This window comes from Leuresthes tenuis, unplaced genomic scaffold, assembly GCF_036924035.1.
Source record: "Leuresthes tenuis unplaced genomic scaffold, fLeuTen1.0.hap1 SCAF_6, whole genome shotgun sequence".
In the NCBI taxonomy this organism is placed as follows: Eukaryota; Metazoa; Chordata; class Actinopteri; order Atheriniformes; family Atherinopsidae; genus Leuresthes; species Leuresthes tenuis.
In genome coordinates, this window is record NW_027325360.1 from 21,563,537 (window position 1) to 21,581,535 (window position 17,999).

The following is a 17,999-nucleotide window of genomic DNA, read 5'->3' on the forward strand; positions in this document are numbered from 1 at the left end:
CCAGGCAGCTCTACAAGAGCAGCGATTAGCCATCTCTCCGTTTCTCAACCCCAGCAGAGTTCACTCAGAGGTAATACAGTAGTTTTCCATCCTTGGAGAGACATGTTTCCCCTTGACTTTGTTCTTTGCTGTCTTCTTTTTAACAAAGACTGTATCCATTTGATACTATTGGCATGGAGAATAAATTTCCTTTCATGTATTTAAAATATAACACAGAAATATAGTTCTGCTGTTTTATAAAAATATAATCAGGAATACATATAAGAGTTTCCTAGAATAAGAGTTTCCTAATTTGAATGCTCCCACTTCAAGCTTTATGGGTGTTTCTGGGGAGAGCATGTCCCTTTTCCCTAATACCCCTCAACAGTAGCTATGTCAGAGATGCCCATTTGACTGCAGAGTTGATTCCAGCCGGCTGACGTCTGAGGTGTGGTCTCAGTGGAGCATTTTGCTGTGATCACAGCAGGCAGTGGGAGGTTAATCTCGAGAGAATGCAGGCTCAATCTTCCCCCGCCTCCAGCCTGCACCCAGGGCCCTCACATCTTCTGCTGCATAATGGTCCGTGAACCATTGTGGTCTGTGCCAGATACCTACACAGATTTTACTTCTGCTTTAAGATCTCAGATTAGAATGACATTTAGCTGTTAAAAAACATATCAGGCTGCTGATCTCTCACCTTTTTACAACAGTTTTTTGCAGTTTTTATTAAGTATGTAATATAAGCTAAACGCTGAAATATTAGAAATACTTTCAAGTGTAAAAGTTTATTTTGACTAATCATTGAAACTCAAATGTTAAGTCTCCTAGTGAGTACTGGTGATAAATAAAAAAGGTTCCAATATAAGGCAGAGTTCCAATATATTATTGGAAAATGTGTGCCTTTCAGGGTAGAGAATTAGCCCCTTTTAAAACATGTTCAGATATACATTTAGTTTCTTCAAGCCTCGGTAAAATAGTTTCAGATGGCAGAATATGCATCTGTTTTTCCCTGGAGTCTTTCACACATATCTGTGCGTAATTAATGTGGATTTTGACAGATGGAGAAAAAAAATGTGCTCATAAGAGAGAAGGGTACATGCCACAATGTGTGAAGTGCAAGCTTGATGGGAGCTTCTTGTATTATTTGCTGCCCATGCCAGCTGGACTAGCCAGATTCTCACAGGTAGAAATTCAAGCACTGAATATATGCAGAAATTGGATTGAAATTCAATGCCCACTGTAAATAGGACATGTTTCTCGTGTTACACTTAAAATTAAATGTTCTTAATGTTTTTTCTAAATTTAGCCTAAGGAAATCTGAGCCTGTCCCATGCAGCGCATCTCCATGCATGGTAACTTTCGTGAAATATCCAATGAAGTGCAATTTCGCTCAGTTGTAATTGTGACTGGAGGTAATTTTTAATTGAAATGCTTAAACTGCCTTTTAGTCTGTGTGTATGTGCATGCTGTTGTTTGAAACCATGTTATTTCTGAAAGCATCAGGGTCTGACTTAGATATTAGTATAACTACATTATCACACTTTCTTTGCCTGGTAGCAAACATGTACAAATGAGGATTACAACTCTGGAGAAGGCAACAGGTCATGGTTGGTAAGCTGCCCGGGGGGGTCACTGATATAGAGTCACTTTTGACAGGCTGTGGAGGAGGCTCTATTGTTGCTGGTGTGTCTGGATGTTACCTGCAGGCACTATCACTGAGACTACAGTATTATCCTATTATTAGGCTTAGTTGTTTACGCATATTACTGCTTGTCAGGTAGGCAGAGAATCCTCCTGAAAATGAGCATCTGCAGAAAAATACATGACTACTTCTTTATCTCATTCAAGTACATCGGCTTAGGATAATTTTGTGAGGCCTGTAAGAACGTCTTGATAGGACACAACAAACAGAAATTTAAGGTTTCTGTTTACATGAAGGTATTTGATCCTCTAAAAATGTTTTACCGCACTGCTGACAGTGGTATTTGGCAGTCAGTGTTAGAATACAAGAAATGCATCTGTTTTCTGTGTTTTAAAGCTGATATCATTATGTTCTTGCATCAATTGAAAGTACATATACAGTAAGAGGACATTGTGTCTCTGTTTGTAGAGGAAGTGAACAAAATAAAAAAAGCCCATCATATGGTCTGGCAGATTTTGGGCACTAGACCAGGGATGACAAATGTGCTCTCGCAATAATTCAATCTGCTCTCATAATTCTCTAACTTTTAGGGACAGACAGAATGAAGATTTTCAGGCAATTAAGCCGCCAAGTCAACGTCCAATAACTGTGATCAAGTGTTAGTTAAGATGCTTTTTCTCTCACTTTATCCATCGACAGATTGAGGGGTATAAAGATACTTGATAAGTGGCAGAAAGTTACTGTGAATATGTTAACGAGACGATTTGGTATCGGATCCAAAACGTTGTCATTTTGTTGATGTCACAGTAATAATGTTAAGTTTAAGGACTAACAGAAGGAAGAGAGCTTGTCTTTGGAAATAACAAGTTGGTAATAAAGACAGCTGTAGTTTATAGTGTCATGTGTTTTATTGTGTTTTTAGGACAGTTGTCTTCTTGCTTTTAAACAGCTTAATTTATGTTGATATAATAAAAATGAAACCCAGATCTCTGACTTTGACAGCTTTCTGACCTCAACTGACAAGATGTGAAACCACATAAAACACACCACAAATTTTATAAATAGAATAAAATCCCATCACAGCATTTGGCAAAACAACTCAAAGCTGTGAAAGTAAAGCAAAGCATCTGCTTTTAAGTTTTTAAGCTAAGTATCGTTAACTAAAGAGATGTGGAGCCTTGGGCAGGATGAAGTACAAACAGTGTGTCTCAGAACGCAAAAGGGATCAGGTAACGCTACTGCTGGCTCTGCCTCCGGGCCAATCGCAATCTGTGTGGCAGTGTGGTGGGTACTTGGTTTCTGTAGATGTTACAAAATGTGAATCTCTGTATGATTGCAGGAAAAGATGTATGTCCTGGTGATGGTCGATCCCGATGCTCCAAGCCGCACCAAACAGACATCAGCTTACTGGAGGCACTGGTTGGTTGTGAACATAAAGGTACAGTAAACCGGAAATAGCCTCTGCACTCACTTCAAGACGACCTCATGCAGCTTGGTGATATAGCTAGTGATTTTTATTTGATTAAAACCTCATACAGTACGATAGAAATTTTATGAAGTTTTGTTTGGATGTTTATTTCTTCCTTGAAAATTGTGCATTTTCATAATCTCAGAGTCTCTCTTGGCATGTCTCGTGTTTACATCTGCACCAGGGCCGATCGTACGGCTGAAAAATTATGAATGGTTTTTTAAGCCTAACTTGGTTAAAAGAAAACGATGCCAAGTTTGAAAATGTTAATTTTTCATATCATGTATCTTGTGCAATAAATGCCTGTGACAAAAGTGTGGGAGTAAGTCTTTCTAAATGGCTGTGAAAGTTTGCAAGGCCCTGTCAGCAGCAATTTCCCTCTGCTGTGGAGAGCCTGGGACGTGTCAATGCAAGCGTGTGAGACAGAGATTGAGGGGAGCAGCATGCGAGGCGCACACTTTTTCTCCCATAGAGCTCCATTCCCTCAGCTCCCCCTTCAGTGGAGAGATCTTGGCAGAGTGTCCTCCCTTCATCTGTTCCCCCAGGCAGAGCAGCTCCCCCAATGATCCACACTTCTCCGTATTTTACACCCCCGAAATGGGCACGGCTCCGATCCCCTTATTTCTCTTCATATTTCACTCCTTTTTATCCATTCGTTTGTGTGTTTTCACATTCTTGCATTCAAACGCCAAATGCATGTTGAGTTGTTGATTGCCTCAAATATTTTGAGGTTTGCAGATATTTCATAATCCCCCGAGTACCAGGAGATCAACCCAGTAGATTAAGACTAGTGGTCTGAAAAACAAGTGCACAAAGCTTCTTCAGAGATGTATTACTGCTCCTGTTTCATTTAATAAGACATGGTTGTATACTAAGTAAGCTTCACATTGATTCAAAGATCCAAAAGTGAGGGGTTTGTAAATTATATATTTTTCTAAAGCCACAATAGATATATATTCAACATTTTTAGCTCATTGGTGATTTAGCTTGAGAGATAATTTATGCAACCACATTGCTGCTTCCAGTATCTGGTGATATTTCCCTCAGATCAGTCACATACATCAATTATATAAAGAAAAGTAGTGATTTTGACTTTATGAAATTGCACTAAGCATCACATTAACTTCTTATTTTTAAGCCTATAGAGACAGTCTGGCTCCATGACCAGCTGTGAATAAACAAATATCTTTCAAGTGCTCAGACAGGCCACCTTCTTTCTAGCAATTCAATTTCCTGTCACTTGTGTGGGTGTTGACCTGCATTGCCCATGTAGGGATTGGCCAGTATGACAGGATGTTTCTCTGATTGTGACTGGTGGTTGGTCAGAAGGGTTAATGAGCCTTTTGAGTGATGCCAACTGCAGTGGGAGGTGTTTAATTGACCAGGGTGGCGAGGTGACGTCGAACAACCTCAGCTTTGTTTTAGGTGTCGATCTGAATGTTATGGATTTTGTTTCATCCTGTGGCAATGACAGTAATGTAGGTCAGTTTATGAATGAATGCATCCATGTGATTCAGGAAATGACTAAACTACTGTGTAACTATGATAAAGGAATAATTAGTTCCATCTGTATAAAAGGCAAAGAGTGCTGTACGATAATATGTTTGGCATTTACATAGCTACCTCTGCCAATGTGAAGTCTGGCTCGATGCTTTCAAATGTCAAACGGATCAGTTTTTTAATCCTCACTGGCAAAAATTGTATGAGCAACAACAGCCATGCTTTTTTCATGTATATTCATTGGTCCAGAGTCACGCAACCTTGCCCTAGTTCGCAGATGCTTCCATAATTACTGTGTACTCTTCATCCATCTCCAGATTTATGATGAACATTTCCATATTTCAGCCTAGAGCAAGGTGAGGTCAAGCTGGACTAAACAGCACAGCAGATTTAGGCTAGTTCTTATTCTAAAGTCTCATTAGAGAAACAATGATATCAAAACAAGGACTCATTGGAGTAGTCATGTTGACACATCACTCACCTTACTTTGAGCTCCATTAAACGTGTGGTTCTTCACTTCTCAAAACATGTGAGGATAGGGAGGATCTCCTCACTATTTGCTGGCTATAACAAAGCCCTCTTGAGAGGTATTTTAGAGCTGAATATTTGTACTGTACTCTACCTCACATACTTGCATTCTTATGAGAAGACGACTCTTGAGTTTATCCTTGGTTCTAGAAACCAAAAAGCTTTGACTCTTTTAGGGGGTTTCATGTTTCTGGAAGGGAACCTTTAATGGGGCAGATTTTAGTTGTAGATATTCAGACATATATAGTTTTTCTTGCATTTATTTGTAAAAAAAAAAAAAAAAAGTTTTACTAGAATACAAATTTCCTGTCAAATTCCAGGCTCATTGGACAATCTCAAATAAACACATGGACAGGATGTAATGCCTTCATTTTATGTCTTACAGTCAGATTATTATCACAGATCTATAAATCATATAGGAGACCCAAAGGCTGCTCTATTAGGGGATATTATGAGAAAACAATATTGACCAGCAAAATATTTGCATTAATTTTCATTTTTCATTAGTTAAAGCACAGCGTTGCCAATAGCAATGCAATTTGAAACTGTAAAAGTAGACTAGTGCACTGAATCACGCCCACTCAGACTCACTACCACCTAATACTGCACATTGCACTATTGCAGACGACTTGTTCATGTGACATAATATAATGCACCGAGGACCAAGAAAGGTGCCTTTTATTCATCTGATTTCCTTATTTCATCTTGTAGAACATCCACATTTGTGCATTAACTGCCTTAAGAAACCATTTCAAATATGTACTATGCACACATAAAGTTGAAATAAAAATTTAATTTGCGAGTTGACCTTTATTATTTACCTTGAAATTAGTATAAAATCTCTATTTGCACGTGAAAACATTAAAATATGAAATATAAAAATCGCTTAAAATCACTAAACATGAAATCTTGCATTCTAATTTTGAGTTTCTGGTTATATTTATCCACAAATGCGTTTAGTATGCATCTTAATTGTGTTGAACAACAAAGTAAATGACCTAAATATGAGTTTATCTAAAGTGATGCAGGAAACAAAAACAGGGAAAAGGAGGATTTTGTACCTGGACCTACAGCTTGGCTTCAGCTACTCTACTGCTGTCTCACTTTTTGTTTTGCCTCAACTGTTTAGGGCCATCAGTGCTAACAACAACACACATTTATACATGTCCAGAACAATCATGCAAATGTAAGTTTTAAACAATCATAATTTTGTGTTTATGTTAGGTGTCAACATTTTTATTTAACTGTGTCCATCACATCTTTACTTTTGACTGCCAAGAACAAGTTACTCCAGCAATTAAGTGGAAACTGAGCGGCTGGATGTATTGTCCCTCACCAGCTGTGCACTTGCTTTTACAATCACATTATTAGATGCGGTGCATCTATGCATTTACTTTGCAACTGCCCGTTTTCATAGAGCCCCTTAGCTTCAGAAACAGTCATTTAGAATTTTCTGCAACACGGGCTGTGTTTTTACATCAATTATGGATAATTACCAAAATAACTGTATAACAGATTGTTGTCTCGCTCTCAAAGTCGAACTCCAGATTGTGAGCCTCTCCCTCCCTCTCTGCTCTCCGAGAGTCTAAATCAATACAGATGTTCCGGCATGGTCTTGCAGCAATAATTACTATAACAAGCAAATCATTAGTATCTGAATAGAGTCAGCTTAAACTATATAAATACAACATTGGGCATTACTTTTTCTTGTTAATACACAGTAGTTTTGGTCCTGTCGGGGTCAACTTGATGGGCAATAAACTTGCAAATCAGTGCTACAGTTAACCTTTTTTAGCTACTTTGAGGGAACACAAGGTGTTCATCACTGTTAAATCCTATTGTAACAGAGATGTGTCACTTTAGGTTTTTTATGCATGCAGTAATTGATAGTATAAAGTCTATTTGCTGTGGGTTTCTCATCGTGAGAGTGATATAATTATTTAATATTTTGGGTAGTGCAAATCATACCATCTGTTTGTATTCTGGTTTCTCTGTGCTTCCAAGCTGATATACATCTTAATCAAGACAAGAGATCTGATGACCAAATAGTACTGAGGTTGCTGTGTCCTTTTGAGACAGTGTAATTATTTATTTCGAGACTGACCTAAGTAATGTTTCTGAACTGAATGCCAACATACTGTATATTTGTTAACTTCCTCTCTCTGACTAACTGAAGGCCAGTTGGACAGATCATTATTACAGTGCATGAGGGATATGCATGTTTAAACATCCACCTCTTTTGTAGCTGCCCCCAAAGGGGGACAGAGCCTGTGTTTTACTGCTGCTCAGGCAAATGCAAACAGTGGAGTATTGTGACTGTATCAGACCAGCTGGCTTTGTGTTTGTGAATTCTGTGGCCCGCAGAGATCATCTGCTCCACGCCTCAAGATGTCCTTTAACTGCAAACTATTAGACATGTAACGCCTTGCACCATTTCATTCAGTGTGAAGCTCTTGAAATGACACTTTTGTAATTTTGTCCTTTATTTCTTTATAAACCGCTGACCCAGTAAATACAATCCCATTTTAAACCACTCACCCTCGTCGATCAAACCCACAAAAACATTACAAAAAAAATACACGAAAAGTACGATAAAAACTTAAATCTGTAATTTGTTAACATGTTTGAACCATTATTTAACAGTACAAAGGAAATTATTTTCAGCAATATTGTAACCCAACTTCATTGTATTCAGAAAAACAAATCAAGATGCCAGAAATGCACACAAAAAAGTTGGAAGAGAGGTGTGTTTACCATTTTGTTACAGCTACCTTCCTTTTAATTAGACTTTTTAATCACTTGTAAACTGAAGATACTAATATTTACAGTTTTGCAAGAGGAACCTGTATCTGTTCCAGCTGCTCACACACTGTTGAGTCGACTGCAGGCCAGTCAACTACACACAAACTGCGTCTATGAAGCCACTCCTTTGTAAGTTGTACAGAATTCATTGTCCTGCTGAAAATAACCACAAACAACTTTTTTTTTTAAATGTCTGGCCATGATGCACCTCCTTACCATCACAGCTAGCTTTTGAACCATTAGCTGGTAATAGCCTGGATGGTGTTTCTTGCCTTTGGCACATTTTTCCCAAAAGATGCTGAAACTTGTGTCCACTGTCTTTTTGTTCATCTGAGATGAGCTTGTGTTTCTGCATATGACTTATTTTCTGGATGCAGTGGTGGACTGTATTACATGACAATGTTTTTACAAGATGGTTTTTATTTCAATATTATGCTATGTAGATGTCAAAGGACCAAAGTTCTCTCCAATTTTGCATTAAGGACTCTTTTCTTCATTCTTTTGCAACTGATTCTGTTTGGGTCCTTTCTGTCCCAATAGCGCCAACAAAAAAGATATTCTAGTTAAATGCAGCCACTTGCGCTTAGTTTGTCTTCAGCAAGACAAGGGGGGAAATGTTGTGTTGCTGGGGTGGCCAGTGAACAGCCGCAGAGAAGTATCCCTGGCCAGACAGAGAGCAAATACGTTAAAACATCCATCCATCCATCTTCTATACTCACTTAATCTGTCGGTCGGGTTGCAGGACATTAAAACAAATAATGATAAACTTGCTAGTGGACAAACGTGCCCTGTTGTACTTGTTGTACTCCTGGATAAATGGTTGGAGCAGTATCAGACTTTGTAAATAGCTTAGTGGAAAAGCTCAGCTGTTCTAGGGGCAAATCTTTTGAAACAACTTCCCAAAAGTTGACTTCAGACATGTGTTCTCTCTGGTATTTCTGATGAGATACCTCAAATAAATTAAGTCTACTTCTGTTGTGGTTTAACATCTTTCATCACCTCAGACACAAAGGCTTACATAACCTGATTTTGTGCTCTAACAGTAATAAAATGCCATCTCCTCCTTGTTTCTGCTGTATTCTCCCCCTAGCTTGTACTATCTATATGTAAAGCCCCACCCAGTAAGTATTCAGGATGGCTCCTCCAATCTTTCACGTCGAAGATACAGGCTGTCTGACCCTGCCTTTCTGAGATGGTAGGTGGTGCTATACAGACTCAGAACAGAAATCCCCAGATGCAAAGTTGCCGGCTAATTTTGTGCCAAAAGAAAAAATAATTTATGACACAAGGTTCAAAACATGATTTTTATTTTATTGGGACATTAAGATATAGTCTATGTAAAGTTTTTAAAAAAACGTCTCTGTTGCAGATCAGTATCATTTGAGCATTACCAAATGTTAAGGTTACATTTTTAACCTCTGCCAATAACTGACAGTTTATTTTAGTAAGATACCGACAATTTTACAAATAAACATACTTAATCGCATTGTTCTTTATCCCTCAACTATCCCAACTTTGGCATGTTGTGATTTAAACGTTTATTTTTTGACAGACAGCTGCCCCCATATGGAAGCCAAAAACAATCTCCCAAAGGCCAGACGAACCACAGCTAGCTTCATTGTGAGAACAAAGAACCATTGGTATTATTCATAATTAAACTCTTATTGTGTAGTCTTCTGAATATTTCCATTCTTCTCCCCCTCTCCTGCTCACTCTCATTTCCCCTCTCGGTACTTTGCACCTCATACTGGGAACATCTGTCTGGCGTCAGAGTGAAGCCTGGCTGTGCAGATTGGAGCAGGTAGAGGAGCACATTGTAGCCCAGCTAATGATGAGAGTGTCTGCCCTCTCTCTTGGAGGAGACGCAAGCTGCTGCTTCACGCTCGCTCACTCCACTCATACGCCCAGGGAAACAGATTTCCAAACATATGCAGTATGTTTTTAATCCAGTTGAGCACTTCATTCCCCAGCAAACACAAATAACCTTACGGGACATCCGTATCTTATGACAAGGGGGTGGGCGCAAACAGTTTTCCTTTTTAATGTGATTTCTTTCTTTTTTTTCCTCCAAAGTTGCTAAACATGCTCTTAACCCCGGTCAACAGTTTGGTTGTTTACGGTTTTACAAACTTTTACACAGAAATACCTCCTGGCGTCAAGTTGTGTGATGCAACTTTATCCAATTTTAACTCCACTCGGTGCACCTGTTGTCAACCCTTATGTAAACCTAAACTGATAGGATAAACTTGTACTTTGTGTTAACGTGTCTTAAAGAATATGAACAGATTGTTGTCAGTATTATAAATGTGAGGAGTGAAGAAACTGAGTACCTGTTTGTGTGATTAAGAGTTTTGTCAGAAGTTGCAGAATGTTTTATTTATTTATGTATTTTGAGGAAATGAGCTGAAACTTTAGATTATGTCAATTACAGGTATAAAGTTAAGATATTGTACTGTTTATTTTACATTTGAACTCGAAATAGTTTTGCCCTCATAAACGTTACATGGAGGTCACTCATCTTTTTTTCATAACAATCCCAAACCTCCCTTGGTTCAAGTCAACAATAGTCCTTAACAGTGAGGCGCAGCTGGAGGCACTTAACATTTAGAGCATGTGCTCATCCTGTCAACTCTAGCCAGACAAATGTCAGAGGTGGTGCTACATGGAGTTCAACTTTTGGAAGTTGTTTTCTCACTTAACCCCATCGGACTCTCATCATAGCCTCTCAGCGATATCACAGCTTTACACATTCATGTTTTTATATGTGTGCTGTCTGCATATGTGGATTTGCGGAAATATTTGAAGGCGTTTGACTAAGATTAACATGCCAGAATCCAGCGCTTTTTGAGGTGACATGCCAACTGTGTACCCAGAGATGCTGTCACCTGTTGTTATTGGGGATCCTTTGTCTTCTGCAAAAACAGCCTGGAATATTATCAATCCTATCTTACTTGCAGCTTATTAACAAACAGGTTCTTCTTTAGTGTGGGCTGCTGCTCTCACTGTTCTCTGCCACCTAAAGGGAGAATTACATAAGAATCCTCCGCTCAGTTGTCAGTTCCATCCCCCATCCACATACAGCAAACCCGCACACACATTTACACACACATTATACAGTAGCTGATAACCCACCAAGCCTCTTGCCATTTTTGTAAGAGCTGACCTCCCAGATGAGATCATTGAGGAGGTTTCACTGCACGAAGAACATGAGCTGCTACAGTTTTCCATGAGAAGTCGTGAATGCTGTTAGTGCAGCAAGTGAACAGCCGTCCAGCATTAACAGTTATCACTCAAAGCCTGATAAGGCTTTCTAGGAACCCGAATTCCTGTTGATTTTGCCATATCAATTATCCTTTCTTTAGATATCAACTGTATTTTATTTAAGGAAGTACTATAGGTTTGCTGTGTGTCATTGTGTGGCATTTATTTCTAGCCTGAGCACTGTCCTGGATATACAGAATTACGATTACGCTCCAAGAAAACAAGGACAACCTGGAAAGCCCTCTCTGATCCAGTCTGTCACACTATAAAGCCTAGTAGGGGAAAAAAGAGCACATTGGATCTTATCCATGTAAATGCTGTTTAAAAATCGGTAGCTCTGCACACATAAAGACACTTCTTTTAATATGTGCCCCTTTTCTTCACACCCACGACCATTGTGTATAAAATCCTGTTTTTCCTGAAAAGATTTCTAGTCGTAGCTGCAGACAATGTTCCCCCACACAAGCTGTCGTCTTTGTCATACCCCCCCTCCCCTCCATTTAAGTCAGTAAAGCGGGTTCTTTGGCAGTCGGCCCCGCGTGCAATTTTTTGTGTTTTGGGGTACAGGTAGGGGGGATTGACAGAGGTCTGCCTACCTGTTCCCCTGTGAAGTGGAAAGTGGTCAAGTTTGACAGACATGTGGAAGGTGGGCATGGACACTGGAAGGAGGGAGAGAGAGGCAGGTAAATGAAGAAATGTCAGGGTTAGTGGGGGGTTGCTGGGGTTGCGGCTTTAGAAAATGCTTCCTCTTAGGGGTCTCTCCTGATACAGTGAAGGGGATTGAGGCATGCTGATAAAAACAACGCACTAACAATTATGCTCAACCTAAAATAGCCCTTACTTAAGTATATAGCATGCTTGCCAGTTAATTGTACACAAAAACAAAGACTTCACAAAAGACCTCCTTCAGCCAATGTAGATGTAGTATTTTGGCATAATAATTAAGCGTGACAGCTATGAATGCAAAGTTGGTAGATATTATAGTGGCCTGCCTAACTCCATGTACTGATTATGGTTGTTCAGATTCCAAACGTAATGCTGAAAGTTAAAGAATGAAAAAGCAGCACAGTGCTAAGTCCTAAAATGTATAATATGCAACCAATTTTAAACTGGTGCAGCAGCTCTAATTGTCCTTAATGAATAAAAGGCAACCCCCATACTGGAAACAGTGGCGTTGTAATCTTCCAAGATTATTATAATACTAAGTGCATTATAGTTAGAGAAGCAAGGCTGTCAGTGTTGATAAAAATCATAGAACAAAGACTGGCTCTTTTTTTTTACTGATATTAAATAATGTCCATTTTTCAATTAATGCAATGAGTGTGTGACAATTACTAACAATGAACAATAGATGAGGACATTCTTTGCAGATTACAGCCAGTATCTGCTCTCAACCAAGCATCTGACAGCAAGAAATGTAATGACAGCGTTCCTAATATTCTCAGGAGATAATGCTTTTTGTAATGGCAAGCGAAAAATTATTGTCAGTACAAGACATTCAGTAGAAGCCAGTATTTTATCCATGTTGCACTTGAATAATTTGAATTTGATTGCATGAATAGTTTTTCTGGATTTGTTCAACTTGTGCTTATTGATATGCTGTCGGACTAACAACCAAAAAAAGACCTCTGATCTCTGCTATTGACCATTATCATAGCCAAGAGGTTTGTTACAATGTGGTATTTTTATGCTACACTTGGTGAGAAACCTGTTTACATTCCAGGGTGCTGTATAGTTCACTTCCCTCTGCAGCTCACTCAGATTCCAAAGCACTGTATAGATTTCTTTCAGCTGATGAAATTAAAACGACAGCAGTGTGTGTGTGGTGTGCCTTCCAGCAACGCGATTTGCCTGCGAGTTCACGATACGGGTTGAGAGGGGAGTTCCTTTGGGGGGGATTAAATAGCTCCCTCTCTTCCTTCCCTCCTCCCCTGCCCTCCATACTTGCAGAACACAAACAGCTTGCAGGGCTGTGCAGTTCTTATACAACATGTTTGCCACAGTGCTCCTCACAGGTAACAATAAGCCAAGGTCAGAGGTTAAGAGGGATTGTGGAGCACAGATTCTTGTGTGTTCCTGTTGCAAGCATTGTGCACAGAGGCACAGGAGAAAGTGCCCATAGTATAGCTGGGAGAGGGTGAGAGACAGAGAGGGTAAATTGGCTTTGTAGAGAAGGGGTTTTCGAAGAGAGCAAGACCTGCGCTGGTTTTATGAAGATATGTTAGACTGGTATATAATATAAGATTATGAGTCCTTGTTTGCCTCTCATCAATATAAACCTACACAAAAATATCGACTGATATACATTTTTATGAAGAGATGCGGAAATTGTAGCTATTGTATGCTGAAAAATGGGCACCGTCCTCACAGAAAAGAACACAGCACTCTGTGTTTGTTCAGTTTTAGTCTGAACAATGAAGGACCCATGCTTTTGTAATCTTCTTATATGAAGAGCAAAGATAACCTGTAGAAAAGTGTTTGAATTCAGCTGCTTTTCACATTCTGTAGCAGACAGTCAACTCAGGTTTTTTTTACAACCATAACGACACTCTTTATTGCCACCTGAACAACAGGCATGGATCTTCTGATCTGGAAGTTTTAGTTATTTGAAATCGGTGGTGGAAGATGTAAGAAGGTCTTTTATGTAAGGACGCGATAGCACAATGTGAAGAAAAAGTATCCTTTACTAGTCCTTTTAAACTTTGAGGGTTAAGTTACATTTTCTTAAAGGGTTATTAGCACAGATGTAAGAAGCAGCTTTGCATATTACAACATAGTTTAATGTGGAATGTGCATCTTGTTTATAGACTGTATTTGTGTGAATTAACCTAATCGCTGCTTAAAATGATCTGTCATATGCATAAGAGCGTATGACATACTTTTTCAATGACAGATTGTGGTATAGTGTCGGTGTTGAACTGACGGCAGTTATTTAGAGAGCAGGGTGACTGTTGGTTATATATAATGCCAATTTGTTGTCTCTTTTTGCATAATTTGCATGCATAATTTAACAAAAATAACAGATAAGACTCAAAATTGCTGAACTTTATTAACATTTATTGAACATTATTGAGCCTCATATTGGTCTGGCATGTCTTTTAAAGGAGGGATTGAATTCACTACATGAATAACCCACAGATAACCAAAAAGATGCCTCTACAGACGTCTTACTGATAAGGCTGCCTAAACTGTAGATGCGTAGATACATTCATTTTTTTTTATTTATTTTTTTTAGTTTGGTTTAACATCTTCATGACATGATCAACCAGGGATGCCATAAAATATCACCTATTGTTTTAAAATAAAAATTGTCCGACTACGTAATTGCTCTGTCAGTGATACTCTGTTGTGTTGTTGAGTTCTTCCAGAAGAATTTTAAAGAAAAATTGTTTTATCTAAGTTTCAAGCAGCCGATGAAATTGTATTTTCTATCTGGTTATTGCTTAGATTTTCACCACTACGAAAGTATGTGAAGCCAGATCGTTGCCTCCGTCACTTTCTTTGAATAAGAGGGAGATTATCCATTTAATCTCTTAATCATGCACACTGTCTACATTGTTGGTCCTGTGCCTAAAACCTCTGACTTGATCAGATGTAACAGAGCCATGTTTTGAGATAATTCCATCCAACACAGACTAATTCAGATTAGAGCTGATACTGGTGCACTTGTTACTCTCCAGCTGTCAGTACATTATACCCTTGATGCCCTGTTAAAATCAAATCCAGACCAATGGTGCATAAAATGGAATGTTGAAATATGTAGATTTTAAAAGGCAGCTTTTAAAAAATCCCACTTTCGCACAAATGTATTCAGAATGAAGGCATTTGTTTCATAACATGAATCAAGTTGCTGTGCATTTCTGAACAGCATATGTTCCCCAAAAGTAGGAATTAATAATGAAGATGCTTTTTGTCCTGAAATTGCTGTTCAAACAATTATGTACTTAGTTTCTTCCAACAAATGCATTCCACATTATTGTTTTGCCTCATAGCAAAGCACCTAAAAGACTAAAACCTTTCATTCCAGCAAAGGCCGCTATTGGTCACCGTCAATAAAAGCATAAAAGCATTTATTTCCCACGTTTGTCAAATTAACAGCATACTCCATCTCCCATAGGACTTGTAAGGTTCATTAACCTTTTTGTGAAGTGGGACAGGTTTCCAGCAGTTACTATAACCTCTGTCTCGCTGCTACCTCAATTATAATAGAAGAATTAAACATCTAGCGAGTCTAAACAGTAATGCTGCCTCTTAAATCCCTTTGTACCAGCTCTCAGTTGTTAATGACTAAAGACACTGATTGAACTGTTGTTATCAGCAGCTGTAACTGTGGACAGAAGCAAATCAAATGGATACTCCTAACATCAGGCTTGCTGACTATACATGTCAAGTTATTGTTTCTCAATTTATTTTTATTCTAAAGAGATTTCCCTTTGTTCTGTATAACTACCATGGATCTGGATTAAAGACATGTAGAACTGTTTTTACCTTTCAGTAATATTTGTCTTGTGGATGTTTATTATTTATTGCAAATTGTAGGATCTTTCACCAAAGTGTTTCCATTTAGCAGCGCCCAGGCACAACATTCTTCCAAAGTCAAAAGAACAGACTCACCTTGAACTAATTAAGTGGTCAATTACACGCCTGTTGATCTCTTTTAATATCTTAATAATTAGATTAATTGTGTAGGCAAAGAGTTCGTTCTCTTGTCCACCTACTCCTACTACTCCTTCATCCTCCTCTCACTGCTATTTCCCCTCCTACGTCACGCACAGGCCCGCAAGATATTGGTACTCATTTATTTGGTGTCACTGTTCACTCCTCAGAAATAATTTTAATTCTGTGCCACTGACTGTTTAATAAGCAGTCAGTGGTGTGCCACCCCTCCCCCTCCCCCCTTCATGTAATAAGCAAAATCCTTCAAGTGATGGTATATACTTACATACTTACATAGTGCAATTTCCAATCTATATATTTTCTATATCCAAAAGTCTCTTGGCTTGCTAGCAGCATCCATGGTACTGCTTGTAGTTTCTTGTAGGCAGGCTTGGGCTGGGATTTTCCAGTGCAACCCCCGTCAGTAGGAAGCCCTATATGGGGACATGTCAGTGCAGTGTTTGCTTGTTGTGCTGATGAAACTGGGGGTGGGGTGAGTGGGCAGCCTTGTTCGGGTTCCAGGATTCCCTGGAAATGAGTCAGCCAGCCCCCACTGAAACTGACTGTTACCTTGGGAACTCTAGCTTGGGCTTCCCTCAATAGTACTAAAGTACAGAACCATCAGCACCCATTTTGTCTTACAGACGTCCACTGTAACTGTACAGGAAGTGGCATCCAAACTAGATGATATGTATGCTCCTACTTAGGCCTGCTCTCTGCCCTGTTAGCCCAGTCTGCTACCTGAGGATGAGGTGACCAACTCAACACGGCCACTTTGTTCAGGCGTATTTGTAATATATGCAAATTAGACTGAATAGACGGGTGAGATAATTAGTCTATGGCTAGTTTCTGAAGTCAGTGATTTGAGTAATAGTATCACCCCCTGCTAATGAGCATGACCAGAGGAGTGTGGGTTTAGTATGTCATAATGTGTCAGGTGATGTCAGTGGTAACTGGAGTTGGCTGAAGAGTTATTAACTGGACTGTTTATGTTTCTAACTCAGGTTCATTACCAAAGCCAAATGAGTTTCTTTACTAAGGTCATTAGTCCAGCAGGCTATTGTTAAATGGGTTAATTTGTTGATGCATTGAAGCAAATTAATACAGAAGTACAGAAGGAGCACTAATCTATTACAGTGTTCAACAAGGTGAACTGAAAGTAGTGACATACCTCAGCTAAACTATGTTAAAGGTGGTAGACATCAGTTTTGGTGGTTTGATGGCCCTTTCATGGCCCTTTTTGATGTCTTCTGGATTCTTATAGAACCACACATGAATACATTAACTATCCCTGACGTCAGAGGCTCAACTGTTGAGGCACTCAACAGGCACTGTCACAACACACAGGTTAGATTACCACTTCAGTGTCAGTCTTGAGAATAGACTGATGATTAAATCCTGCAAATGGCACCTTGGACCATAACACTTTTTGCTGCCAGTCTTAAGAAGGCCTGATCAACCCTAACGCTAGAGGACCATTGCTTTACATTACATTAATTAGGCAGATTGTTTTATCTAAAGTGACTTGCAAATTAGGAACAGATTGGGAGAGCCATGTAGCATTCAGGGTTACTTGGACAGGTAGACTGGGAAAGTTAGGGGTTGAACTGGCAACCTTCTGACTGAAGGACAATCCTGCTATCGCCTGAGCTAGAACCTCATTGTAAGAACTGGGTACAGAAAATATGATTTGTGTGACAGTCTTGAATTAGAAAGATGAGTGAAGTAATTGTGAGCTCAGACATGTCACTAAAGAGTGGGAAATACTACTGTGCAGAATAGGACTCTAGAATGATAAAATTAGCAGTGTACCATTGGTGTCCAGACTTGCATCTGGACAGGTTTAGCAAGGTTTGAATATCCCTTGTGAGAATAAGTTACTATTTCTTGAAAACTAGATACTAGATGAAGTAGCAATAAGCAGTTGGCCAGATGCCAAGTACAGATAACATCTGGGCTGTTGGGATAAACCTGTGACTACATGAGTATAAACATAGCTTTACATGCCCTGAATTAGTGGATCAGTTAGACTTTTTCCAAATAATTTTTTCAGAAATCATTCTTGCAATGGGATCACAAGGGCTTTCACACAATTGAACTGGTTTTGACAATGAAACCACATTTTGATGTCACCTGTGAGGTTTCACGATTCTTGTCTGCAGA

The 17,999-nt window shown here is 39.1% G+C and overlaps 1 protein-coding gene across 1 annotated transcript in view; it reads left to right on the forward strand.

The window, feature by feature from the left end:
• Positions 1 to 17,999, forward strand: part of LOC140310052 (phosphatidylethanolamine-binding protein 4) — a 49,861-nt gene that overhangs the window by 18,623 nt on the left and 13,239 nt on the right. Inside the window, exon 4 of the mRNA XM_072388183.1 lies at positions 2,961 to 3,059. Within this exon, the coding sequence (XP_072244284.1) occupies positions 2,961 to 3,059 (99 nt within the window). The remainder of the gene's footprint in view (positions 1 to 2,960; positions 3,060 to 17,999) is intronic.